The 13,361-nt window shown below is 32.1% G+C and overlaps 1 protein-coding gene across 1 annotated transcript; it reads left to right on the top strand.

Moving 5' to 3' along the window:
- The first annotated feature begins 1,235 nt into the window (after positions 1–1,235).
- Positions 1,236–11,765, top strand: LOC139520195 (uncharacterized). The gene is made up of 6 exons (XM_071312668.1): positions 1,236–1,722; positions 2,402–2,608; positions 3,979–4,612; positions 8,043–8,207; positions 10,188–10,263; positions 11,163–11,765. The coding sequence occupies exons 1-5, from the start codon at positions 1,311–1,313 to the stop codon at positions 10,222–10,224; spliced, it is 1,455 nt and encodes a 484-aa protein (XP_071168769.1). The 5' UTR covers positions 1,236–1,310; the 3' UTR covers positions 10,225–10,263; positions 11,163–11,765.
- Positions 11,766–13,361: the final 1,596 nt, after the last annotated feature.

The following is a 13,361-nucleotide window of genomic DNA, read 5'->3' as shown; positions in this document are numbered from 1 at the left end:
ACTAGGGTTTGAATTCAGGGGAGGCAGGGGTTTGGGGGCCGCCGACTGAGGCCCCTAAGATAGAGGGGTTGGGGGTCGCAGCCCCCCGCCGATTTTTTTTCTCTCAGTAAAATGGCTAAAAATCACCCGTTTTCCTTCGATTTCCTTACTTTAAGAAACATCAGTATGCTTGAACCTGGAAAAACATATTCAACGTCGCTTTTTAAAGACGTTAGAACAAATTAAATAAAACTGACCTATTTAGCCATTTTTATTTAATGTCAAAAATACGCATCACTAGAATAGTTGTGGAAAAAAATTCTGAAGGGTTAAAATAAAGTCCAGATATGTTTTTTGCAAGTCAGACACCGGATCTTCAAGACGTATGACTGTCATGTGTTTTTTTGGCCGTTTTAATTACAAACCATCGAGTTAAAATTAGCAGGGTTCTTATATAAAATGGTTGTTCAAAATCTAACTATTCAATATTTCATTGACAATTTTTTTTATACATTCTTGATACATGAAGATGAAAACAGTCTTAACTTTTTATATTTAATCATAAATTTTGAAAACTGCATTTTATTTTAGAAAAAACAATGTATTTTGTACCGTTGACACCAGGTGCCAATCTGAAATTAATCAAAATCTAAAAATTTCATCACACGAAACACCAACCTTACACTTTTTACTAGTAAATTTTTTGTACTGAAAAGTATTTAATAACTTTTTTTAAGATTTAAGCGATCACCCGAACCACGACTTTAGAAAAAATGTATTTCCGGATTTTGTAGTCATTTCCTGTCCGTGTACTGATCCAATTTTTATTTCATACGAAAACATATGACACCGTTTTTTTTTACATACAAAAATCGCAAAGTAATCGGAAACAGTAAAAAATCGTAGAAATCATTGACAAAAAAACTAGATACCTAAAATCAATCTACAGGACCTGCTTTTTAAATTTGAGTAAACACCTAAATAAAAACTCAACAGTAAAAACCGTAAGCAGTGAAAATTGTTATTAGTACGAAAACACATTACACGATGATACATATTGTCAGTATTTCATTTTATTACTTAAAAAAAAAATTGGTGTAGAAAATTCAGGGGAGGTAACTGCTTCCCCTGCCTCATAGGTAGTAACGGCCCTGAGTTTGTTGATTGTGGATATTATCCGGTAGAAGAAAAAGTAGGAGATATGGTCCGACATATTTGGACCGAGTTTGTTTTAGGCCGAGTTGTCTAGCAGCGATAGATTCATTGGTATCCTTCCCCTGTATTAATAGACTCCTGTTTCAGAGAAAGTTGTGTTTGCGGATTTCCAAACGATGCATGCGATGCTTTGTATAAATAACAAAAGTGCCACAATGACATTTAATACCATAAGAACTTTTAGACGCCCTTTACATCATTCCTCTGCAGACGTTCTTCTACCTGCCCAGAAAGAATTATTTAAAGACAGAATTCATCACTATATTTATGAAAACAAAGGTTACGAGCTACAAGCAGTCAATGCTGGAGTGCCATGCCCATCACAAATGACGAATCCTATTTTGCCTGGCCAGTCTTTTAGTGATCAAAGTAAAGTATATTTTGGATGGAGGAGTCCCCAGCTTTCTTTCTTCTCCTCATCAATATTTTTGAAAGGTTACATGGCTCTCAAGTTATATCTTCATGGCATGGTGCGACCAAATCATATACCAGCTTTTAGAGCACTAGAGAGATTCTTCAGTGAAAAAGGTAAATTTGCAATCTTGGTTTTATTATCATCTTCCACCAAATAGCGCAATACTCATGCCTCAAAAAGTGCTGAAGTGGCATTACACACCCATCAATCAATTATCATGATTATAGATTTCACCAGACTTTCAGTTTGCTCATTTTACGAAACCTTAAGGCTTTTGAATTAAGGATAAAACAAATGAATATGCATGTACAATGTAGCTAAAAGCTTCCGAAATACATGTGATCCAGGTGATAAACTATTGAAACTAGCTTATTTTGATAATTCTTAAGCTTTTCCATGTAACTGACTGTTACCATTGTTACTGATATGACTGATTAGCCCTTCGTTGGAAATATTTATACAATATTTCTCTCTGCTGGTCAGCTTGGTCTGTCAATCATTTAATGCACTCAATCATTTGCAATTGATAATAACATACATGACCTAGAGATTCTGAAAAAATTGTCTCATAAAAAGTATTTAATTTTAAATCTTAGAAAAACATTGAATTTGTTTCATTACATGTACCTGACAAATTTAAATGGGGAACAATGTTAGCCAGTAAGATTTGCACAAATACATATCCAAGTATATTAATTGAGTACTCATTTTGCTAGAGCTGTGATCTTTTTTTACTAAGGTTCTTTATTTTTATAATTTACATTATATTTATGTTTTTTTCTTTTTTTTCAGAAAGACATGAGGATTGTTTATCCAGGTATTTACAAGAGGAGAGATCATTAACTGAACCAAAAGTGGCAAGTGTTTTGACTCAGCATTTGTTATCACAGCTACTACCACATCCAACTAATTTTATTTTGGATACAAATGCAAAAGGAAAAAGTGCAGAGTGTCCTTGTGGATGTGGAGCACCCATGTTGTATGGTACAACTTTAGTCGGTAAGAGTAAATATATTTTAACACTGATATCTGCACTTATGAAAATTTAAGTGAAGTGAGAGATTTTTCTCCATGTTGAAGGCCTCAATGAGAATTTTAGTAGAAAAGCACTGTTCCTTTGTTTGGGTTTCTGTTCCTCTGAAATGTTGATAGGACAAACAAAATAGTGCAGTGAAATGAACATTCTTTAGATCTTATCTAGACAATGTCATACAATTTTTTGATAATACATGTACATGTACGTCATATATGTTTAATATACTGTAAACCAACTAACACTAATTTATACAACGTTTGCAAATATAAAAATAACGCAAATATAGATCGTTGTTGATATAAAGTAAAACTTGGATTTTTTCTTTAGGCCAAATAAAAATATATGTGTGGTTCCAGTAACATACTTTAAAAAAACAGGGTCGGTAGATAGGTCGGCATTTTTTAATTTTTTTTTTAAATTTTTATTTTTGATTGTCAATATCTGGAAAAAATCGGGTGCTTACCTAAATTGTTTCCGGTATTATACACGCCCCAACCGGAGGTCCGCAATTTTTACATGTGTTTGGTTGTAAAATAAACAGTCATGACACGTTTTTAGTTCATTTTGCTGCAATCTGTTATGAATTCTTGAATTTTAGCCGTAATAGATACTTCTGACATGTCTGATGGAAATTTAGATGACAGAAATATATGATTTTAATTATTTTAAATCACATTCCTCAAAATTTGATCGTTTGAAAATTTATTTTTCAGAAATGAAAAAAAAAGTTCCAGGGTCGGGGGGTTTTAACTAGGGTCGGTCGGGTAACTAGAACCACACATATATTTTTATTTGGCCTTATTTATCTTAGTCAAGTAAAAATTTAAAATTGCAAAATTATATATACAGTGTAGCTGTGAAATGGGTTAAATGGTGTACAGTAATTATACATGCGTGATGTACTACAAATGTACAATCAGGAACAAAGGGAGACAACTCAAAACTAAAATGTAAAATTTGTCTAGCAAAATACAAAATGTACAATTCAATATTCAATATTTCATTTTAAATTTGCAAAATGAAAGCAATTTTAACCCTTCAGTGCATCTGTTCGTTTGTCTGTCTGACTTCAGGTTTAAGTTTTTGGTCCTACGGGTTAAAGTTTTTGATCGAGGTAGTTTTTGGTGAAGTTGAAGTCCAATCAACTTGAAACTTAGTTCACATGTTCCCTATGATATATTTTCTAATTTTAATGCCAAATTAAAGTTTTAACCCCAATTTCATGGTCAACTGAACATAGAAAATGATATTGCCAGGGGGCATCTGTGTACTATGGACATTTGTTTTGTAATACTATTATGCTTTTGAATCACTCAGTTCTTTAAATTTGTAGGAAGCCATGATCTATTTTACGGGAATGCTGATCTAGTTCTTTTTCCATCTGACAAAAAATTATCCCAAGATGCTATGGATGTTATGGAAACTTCTTCAATTATAACAACTCCTAAATATTCCTTTGAAGAAGATGATATAGACGGAGATAAGTTTGCTGAAAGAGATCTTTCAGATATTATGTCAGATGAAACCACAAAATATGATCAGGTCTTAATGCAGGCTATTTCAGTCTCGCTCTGTAAACACACACAAATAAAAAACAAAAAACTAACCAAAAACAACATTTCTGCAGTTCCAATTTGTCAAATTACTAAAGACACTTACTGTGTGGCATTGTATGATGCTCGATATGACTATTTGATGAGAACAAATAAACCTTTATATCTATTTGATGGAAATTTTCTTCGATTTGATGCAGTGTTAGATTTGTGGCTTCTGATTCACCATAATTTGTTTTGTTCAACACCACATCAGAAAATTTTGAAAAAAATTAAAGGGACATGTGATCTTATTCCTCAACTTGGAAGAGATAGATTTGAAAAAATTGTTCAAAACTCAAGATTTCTGTATATGCCAGAGAATATGCATCCCGAAAACACTGATGATGTTTCAGTCCCTACAGCTAAAGATGTGTAAGTATTTTAATTGCATTACCATGATTACAGTTAAGTAAATATACAAATGTACATGTAAGATGGAAAAAAAATATATGGAGCAAGATCATAAAGACAGCAAAAATCACATCAAGCAACACACACATTTAACAATAGTGCTAAAAGTGGCGTTAAACACTGATCCATCAATCAAAAAACATATGAATGAAAGTTTTGGACAGAGATTTGCCCCATCTGAACACATGGTACATGTATATTGAGTGACTGTCAGAAATCCCCTTACCCAATTACTACTGTTGAAAAGACAGATCACAGAGTAATGCATAGACTTTGAATGAATAGAACGCAAAACTATTGCCCCCTTTAGCTTTATAGAATCAACTGTGAACTCAAAGGTTTTTTCTTTATGCTAAAAAAGAGTACAATAAAAACTGCATATAATTCAATATCTCCTTAGGTATATTGAAAGTTTTCTATTACATCGTATCTTAATACTTTTATCATCTACTTACTATACATGTACTAGTATATAGAGAATAATACATGGCAAAATCAGTATCATATGCCGTATCATCCCGAGATACCAATATCAGCCAGAGGGCCTTTTGTCTTGTTTTAAAAGCTTTAAAAGAAATGTGGCTCGATTACTCATCCCAAGCACATGGGTTACCTTACAATTTGCGTGCTGTTGTTTTAAATATATTTTTGTTTGTTTGTTTTGTATGGAATTTCATTGAGTTCTTTTTATACGACCGCAAAATTTGAAAAATTTTTCGTCGTATATTGCTATCATGTTGGCGTCGTCGTTGTCGTCGTCCGAATACTTTTAGTTTTCGCACTCTAACTTTAGTAAAAGTGAATAGAAATCTATGAAATTTTAACACAAGGTTAATGACCACAAAAGGAAGGTTGGGATTGATTTTGGGAGTTTTGGTCCCAACATTTTAGGAATTAGGGGCCAAAAAGGGCCCAAATAAGCATTTTCTTGGTTTTCGCACTATAACTTTAGTTTAGGTGAATAGAAATCAATGAAATTTAAACACAAGGTTTATGTTCACAAAAGGAAGGTTGGGATTGATTTTGGGGGTTTTGGTTCCAACAGTTTAGGAATTAGGGGCCAAAAAAGGGCCCAAATAAGCATTATTCTTGGTTTTTGCACCATAACTTTAGTATAAGTAAATAGAAATCTATGAAATTTAAACACAAGGTTTATGACCATAAAAGGAAGGTTGGGTCTGATTTTGGGAGTTTTGGTCCTAACAGTTTAGGAATAAGGGGCCCAAAGGGTCCAAAATTGAACTTTGTGTGATTTCATCAAAAATTGAATAATTGGGGTTCTTTGATATGCCGAATCTAACTATGTATGTAGATTCTTAATTTTTGGTCCTGTTTTCAAATTGGTCTACATTAAGGTCCAAAGGGTCCAAAATTAAACTTAGTTTGATTTTAACAAAAATTGAATCCTTGGGGTTCTTTGATATGCTGAATTTAAAAATGTACTTAGATTTTTAATTATTGGCCCAGTTTTCAAGTTGGTCCAAATGGGGGTCCAAAATTAAACTTTGTTTGATTTCATCAAAAATTGAATAAATGGGTTCTTTGATATGCCAAATCTAACTGTGTATGTAGATTCTTAATTTTTGGTCCAGTTTTCAAATTGGTCTACATTAAGGTCCAAAGGGTCCAAAATTAAACTAAGTGTGATTTTAACAAAAATTAAATTCTTGGGCTTATTTGATATGCTTTATCTAAATATGTACTTTGATTTTTGATTATGAGGCCAGTTTTCAAGTTGGTCCAAATCAGGATTCCATATCAAGTATTGTGCAATAGCAAGAAATTTTCAATTGCACAGTATTGCACAATAGCAAGAAATATCTAATTGCACAATATTGTGCAATAGCAATTAATTTTCAATTGGAGTTATCTTTCTTTGTATAGAATATTAGTTGATAATATATGTTGGAAATTTGCCAGGCATGACTATGATGTCATTTTCTATTTTTATTTGCCAATAACTTTATGTAAATAACTTCATTGGAAATTTGCCAATATAAAATGTTGCTGATGAAGCTTTTTTTCCTTATCTTATCTAAAATGTTTTTAGGTAATGTATGTTGGAAATTTGCCAGACATGACTATGATGTCATTTTCTATTTTTATTTGCCAATAACTTTATGTAAATAACTTCATTGGAAATTTGCCAACATAAAATGTTGCTGATGAAGTTTTTTTTTATTGTTTTATACAATAAACAATGTATATTCACTTTTACTACCAACTAATCTTTACCATTCAGTGATAACAAGCACTTTATTTTACATTTTAATATTTTATGATGTATTTAAAAGAGTAGTTATTGTTGCAAACTCCATTAGAAATTTGAATTGATATCAGTTTTGGAAAAAGGGAAACGGGGATGTGAAAAAAGGGGGGGGGGGGTTAAATTTTTCTCATTTCAGATTTCATAAATAAAAAGAATATTTCTTCAAACATTTTTTTGAGAGGATAAATATTCAACAGCATAGTGAATTGCTCAAAGGCAAAAAAAACTTTTAAGTTCATTAGACCACATTCATTCTGTGTCAGAAACCTATGCTGTGTCAACTACATTTGTGTATTTAATTTTAGATTTAAATAAGTTTGAAGAAGAAATCTTTAATTGATTTGTAAAATCTTGACATTTGTTTTGTGTAAAAAAAAACATGTAATGTCAAAAATTTGATCACAATCTAAATTCAGAGCTGTATAACGCTTGAATGTTTTGTCCATACTTGCCCCAACTGTTCAGGGTTCGACCTCTGCGGTCGTATAAAGCTGCGCCCTGTGGAGCACCTGGTTTATAGTTGCATTTCTTGTGTCAGAAATATGAAAACTCGACATTTGTGACGTCACATTCCAAACAATGACGTCATTCAATGAATTGCGTCACGCCCAAATGACCTTTCATTTAGGACCCATTTTGTGGGGAGGAAAAAAATAAATCTGAAGAAGCTTGCATAAATTAAAATGGAGTATGTAAAAATAAAAATAATAGTTGGGGTGTGATAAAGGATGTGCATCAAAGTTGCGCAATATGGATTAAACAGCAGGCTAGTTATCATATATTCAAAACTACTGTATTTACTACTAAATATATGATAAATAAAATTGAGAATGGAAATGGGGAATGTGCCAAAGAGACAACAACCCGACCATTGAATGAAACAACAGCAGAAGGTCACCAACAGGTCTTCAATGTAGCGAGAAATTCCGACACCCAGAGGCGTCCTTCAGCTGGCCCCTAAACAAATATATACTAGTTCAGTGATAATGAACGCCATACTAATTTCCAAATTGTGCACAATAAATAATAATAAAGGTTATATATTTCATGTTAAAAGTTAAGTTATTCTGATTAGTTTTGTTGCCTCTACAATCTACATGCTCTGTCTTTTATTTTGGTTAGTGGAGAGTTAAACTGGTTAGATATATTAACAAAGAACCTTGATCCAATGGAACCATCTATTGAAAACTATGACTCCTGGTTTGATAATTGGAATAAAGAAGCTGTGGAAATCTCAGAGAAAGCCTCAACTGTTAGCCGTATTCATAAGAAAGATACATGTGACAGGTATGGGTTGTATAACTTTGTTATATGATTGTTTACTTTTTATACATTGTGACTTAGATGGAAGGTTGTATCATTGGCACATTGACAACTGTCACTACCATATGTGAGGAAATTTCTCCCATGGAAGCTCTCAAATGCAAATTTTGTTCACAATTTAATACAAAACAATCAATTTAACCACTTGAGTAGGATTCTAAAAGTATTAAGAAGCAAATATATAACATTAAATAAATATTAAGGCCCCTCTAAAGATTTTGTAGGACTATGAGAGCCATTTTGCGCATAAAACCTCTATTGGCATTTTGAAATGTTGGCAGATATTACTCATACCACATCTTCTTATAATTTATATGTAATGATACAGATATTCCATATACATGTAAAGTGATACAACTCTTCATAACCAATTAATAAATGGTATACATATATATATATATATACAAGTACACACCCGTGATATCGCGGGTCTGTGACTGAATTAAAGTATAAAACTATGCCTAAGCCTTATTTTAGTAATTGGTATTGTCATCTGATAAGTCATGTAATTATAAGATACACAGTTTTCTCTGCTTTCAAATCTTTCTGTTTGAACCCGTCGACCTGGAACTTATCAGTTATTGGAAATATTAATTATTTGGAAAACAAAAGGTCCTGGCTATCCAGGAATGGAGTATTTTTTAATCTACAGCATTGTCCTATATTAGTTATCTTAGAAAGTCTTCCTGATTGCTGAATAAAACTACAATAGGGAACAATTTGACAATGATTGAATTTAGTAGTGTCAGTCCTTTGATTATGACCCGTGTATATAGCAAAATCCTAAATACACCGTTTGGTGGTGTGCCTGTCAAATGCGGAATGTACAGATAAGGTAACAGGTGAATATACTATTTGTATCGGTATCGGATTCGACTCGGAACTTGTTAATTATTGGCAATATTAATTATGCTGAAAACAAAAGAGTCTGGAGTGGTGTAATTTTTAATCTACACCATTGTCCTATATTAGATATATATAAAGTTGAATTCTTTGATTTGTCGTTTTTACCCGATGACGGCTGACAAATTGGACCTCGTAATTTTAGTATTATAGATTGGAAGGTATTAATTCTTCAGAAATTAGGCCTACACAAAAACAGTTATAAGTGTTTTGATATTAACTTTTATACAAATGTTTGTTAACTTTCCAGGTACTTATGGCAGTCATGGGAAGTTTACTTTCCTATACATGCTTTATGATAGATAAAAAAAATGTTTGGATTATCTTCCCATGATCATCTCCAAAATTAACTTATACAAGTAAATTTTTTACAACCTGTGAGGTCAAAATATGCCTAGAAAAGTTTACTGTTTTTGATACTTTTTAAAAGAGCATTCAATCTTTTATCCCAGGAACTTAACAAAGAAATGTACTAATCAAAGATGTGAATAATATACATATATATGCCTTAATAAATTGCTCCCTGGGGGCTTGTTATTAAGATTTGACGAATGACAATTTCCATTGTCTGGGATATTTTACTTTCCTGCGTGATCAAGAAATCTATAAAGAACAGACAATTATATTCTTGGTTAGTGCAATATAGTCAAGGAAGTTTCCCCAAAAGATGAAATTTGACTCTTTTACTAAAACAATCTCAGTTAAAAACCTTCAATGTTTAAGGGATATAACTCTGCCTCCAAAATAGATATCTGCATCAGTCAATAAATTAAAAAAAACACATGTATAAGTTTTACCCAGTGGCGGATCCAGGGGGAGGGTTGCGGGGGTTGGAACCCCTCTTTTTTTGGACGATCAATGCATTTGAATGGGAGCAGATAGTTGGAATCCCCCTTTACTCTGGGTTGGGACCCCCTCCTTTTTAAAATGGCTGGATCCACCCATGTTACCCCTGAATGTATATAGAGCAATAAGGATCTTGTTGACATTAATAAAGAAAAAAATACCCATACCAGTGCAAAGACTTTTCTTCTTTTATAGGCAGACAAGGGGTGAAGAAAATGGGCCAGGTTGCTGAGAGGTCAATATCTAGAGCAGTTGCATTTATTTGTAACATGTGAGTATTTGTTTAGATATGTTGAACACTTACTTAGTTATATATTAAACTTTTTGTCACATCTTTCTGAATAGACTCAGTCAGAAGCATTTTACTGATGAATTTTAGTGATCTTTTTAGGTTTATGAGTTCGTGGTTATTGTAACCACTGTTATCTACTTTTTTCCAAGTTAATGCATATTGTGCAGTAGGTTGTATGTTTGATTCATAACTCAGAACTGGGTCAGTCACATTATTTTTAACTGATATTTGCTGCTTCTCTGCCTGACAACTTATTATAAGAAGTAAGATCATAAACAGGTCTGTTCGGATAACTTGTTTTAGACTTGGTGAAATATCTTCATATTTCACCTACCTTGAATGTAAAAATCACCATCACGAAAGAAGTACTGGTAATAAAGGTAAAGCCATCTTTCAATTTACTGCTGCTTACATACCCAATGTCACATTTTTATTGCAATGTGGGCTTGCTATTTCTAACTGAGTTGTTGTCATATATCATTCTTTACTAAAGCTACATGTATATATAAGCATTGTGGGAATTTCGAATACAGACATTTTTGCCATTTTATTTATGACTTATACCCATATATTTAAAGAACTATCACAAATGAGCATGCTTGCCATACATGAAGCAACTTTGCAACTGGTACAAATTGAATGACATCTTTCTGACTGTGTATGCTAAGATACAAAAAATACACTACATAACACATTAATTTTAATTGCAATGTTAACAATATGATATTCTGTTACAATTGATCATTCTCAAGTTTAATTATGTTTGAACTATATGACATTTTTATTACTTATGTCAAGCCTTTCCTGAGTACTCCTGTTTTATTTTCATTACAAGTCTGATTGATGCATAATTCCATGTCTTATTATATTTATTCAAGATCTGACAGCACAGTGAGATTAAAAGTCAGAGATGAACATGATTCTTACAAGAATGCTTCTAGGAGAGATTTGCATGACAAACAAACAATACTCACTTCAAAGACCAACATTCACAACCTGCAAGGAAGGTGGATGCCGTGAATTGTTAAAAAAATCTTAAAGGCATGGATTTTTTATGGCATTTGGAACTTCAGAGAATTTATTGTTTATGACAGTAGTCAGTGCTACCCAGAATACATTATTGCATTTAAAAAAGAACATAGAAACAGGAATGTTACAAAATTTGAACACTTACAGGATTGTATTTTGTGTTTTTGTACAGTTTTGCTTTAGTTTTATCTTAACAATGTATGCAAAATCAGTTAACTCTGATAATTTAATCTGATAACAATATCTGTATGAAATTTTTCAACTTGTCAGAAAAATGAAACTAAGTTGTCTTTTTCTTGGTGTTCATTAAATAGCATAATCTGAAACTGAAGCAAGACATTAAACTTGATGTCATTACCTAGTTTTGAAAACAAAAACAAAATAACGATAAAAACTGAACAGCAGGCTGATGACAAACAAGTTGAAGGAAATTAAAATCAAGAAAAATTAAATCAATGTTGTAGGAATCAGGATCGCAATGAATTTTTCATAATTTTTAGGGAAATTAACCAGCTGGTGGAAACTATATAATGTACAACATATAATCTAAATTTATAAGATCTTACAACTAATGATCTCTTGATTTATGAGAGAAGAGATTACTAATAGAGAAAGTGGTACATGTATGTTGCACTAAAGCAATCTTATCTTCAAATAAGTTTGTAATGTTAAGAGATTTCTCAGAGGTTTAGAAAATAAAAAATATTGATGTATGAAGGTGTGTTGCAATTCCTTCAAATTTTAACCCTATCCTCCATAATGACACCTTTTGACGCCACCCCCTTTACTCCATAATGACGCCTTTTGACACTTGTGTAGTACCTCAGTTGAAACACTTTGACTACGAAATGTCTGCTTCAGACTTAATAAAATTTGTATACAATATGAAAAGGAATATCTGACTTCAATATATTTAATGAAATATTTGTTTTTCGCAATGCATTAATACTTGAAAGCATATTTTCAGCATTTTAAAAAAAAATTCCTATGTAAATCAAGTATGCCAAAAAAAAAAAAAATCCATTGAGGAAAGGGTTAAGTGTCTGCTACATTTAAACAACCTTAATAGGAAGAATAAGAGCAAAATCTAATATCGAATCTTAGAAACTTTTCACTTCATTGAAAAAATCTACAAAAGAGGAAAGTTTAGTGTATTTGATAAATATAAGCCTATTAATTAAGTTGTCATTCCGATAAAAGTGAAAAAAGAAGTGAGATGTTATTTCTATGGTCTTACAATAAAATGGCCTCTTTAAATCTTTGGCAAAATGTTTGTAATGCATTAATTTTCAATGAATTAAAAAAACATTTTTAGTATCCCAACTATATTTGCCTATTTTTCATGGTAGATCTTCATATTTATTTGATAGTATTTCAATGATATATCTAATAGTGCTAAAGTATCATATAAAGAACAATTTGAAATCACAAGTCAACAAAACAAGTCGCCAAGAAACATAATCAAAGAAATGTTGTTTTATATTCAATAATATTGAGAATGGAAATGGGGAATATGGCAAAGAGACAATGCAACAACTGACCAAAGACCAGATGACAGCAGAAGGCCACCAATAGGTCTTCAATTCAGTGAGAAAATCCTTCACCAGCAAGTGGTCCTCAGATGCCCCTAAATTAAATTGTGTACTAGATCAGTGAAAATGGACGTCACACTATACTCCAAAACATGTAAATGATCTAAAATTAAAAAACATACAAATGGTTCAAGTATCAAGAATGTATAATAATAGATAAATAGTCCCTGAGGGTATCACCAGCCCAGGCCAGTAGCCAGTACTTCGGCACTGGCATGAAAATACGGATTTTTTGTGTTATTAAAATTTGCTGTTACAAAATGTTAGAAATTGTTATAAATTAAGGAATGTATCTCCCTCATGCAAAGCTCTGATTCCTTTCACGGATTTGGCTATACTTTTTGGACCTTTTGGATTATAGCTCTTCATCTTTTATATAAGCTTTAATCCCGCTGCAAATGTTTGCACCTGTCCTAAGTCAGGAATCTGATGTACAGTAGTTGTCGTTTGTTTATG

Source organism: Mytilus edulis, chromosome 4 (assembly GCF_963676685.1).
Source record: "Mytilus edulis chromosome 4, xbMytEdul2.2, whole genome shotgun sequence".
Lineage (NCBI taxonomy): Eukaryota > Metazoa > Mollusca > Bivalvia > Mytilida > Mytilidae > Mytilus > Mytilus edulis.
This window is presented reverse-complemented; position numbering and strand designations above follow the sequence as displayed.

Excerpts from the sequence above, each read along its gene's own strand:
- LOC139520195 (XM_071312668.1), top strand. The coding sequence starts at position 1,311 with ATGCATGCGATGCTTTGTATAAATAACAAAAGTGCCACAATGACATTT. Across the intron at positions 1,723-2,401 it reads GAGATTCTTCAGTGAAAAAG|AAAGACATGAGGATTGTTTA; the intron begins GTAAATTTGCAA and ends CTTTTTTTTCAG. Across the intron at positions 2,609-3,978 it reads GTATGGTACAACTTTAGTCG|GAAGCCATGATCTATTTTAC; the intron begins GTAAGAGTAAAT and ends TTAAATTTGTAG.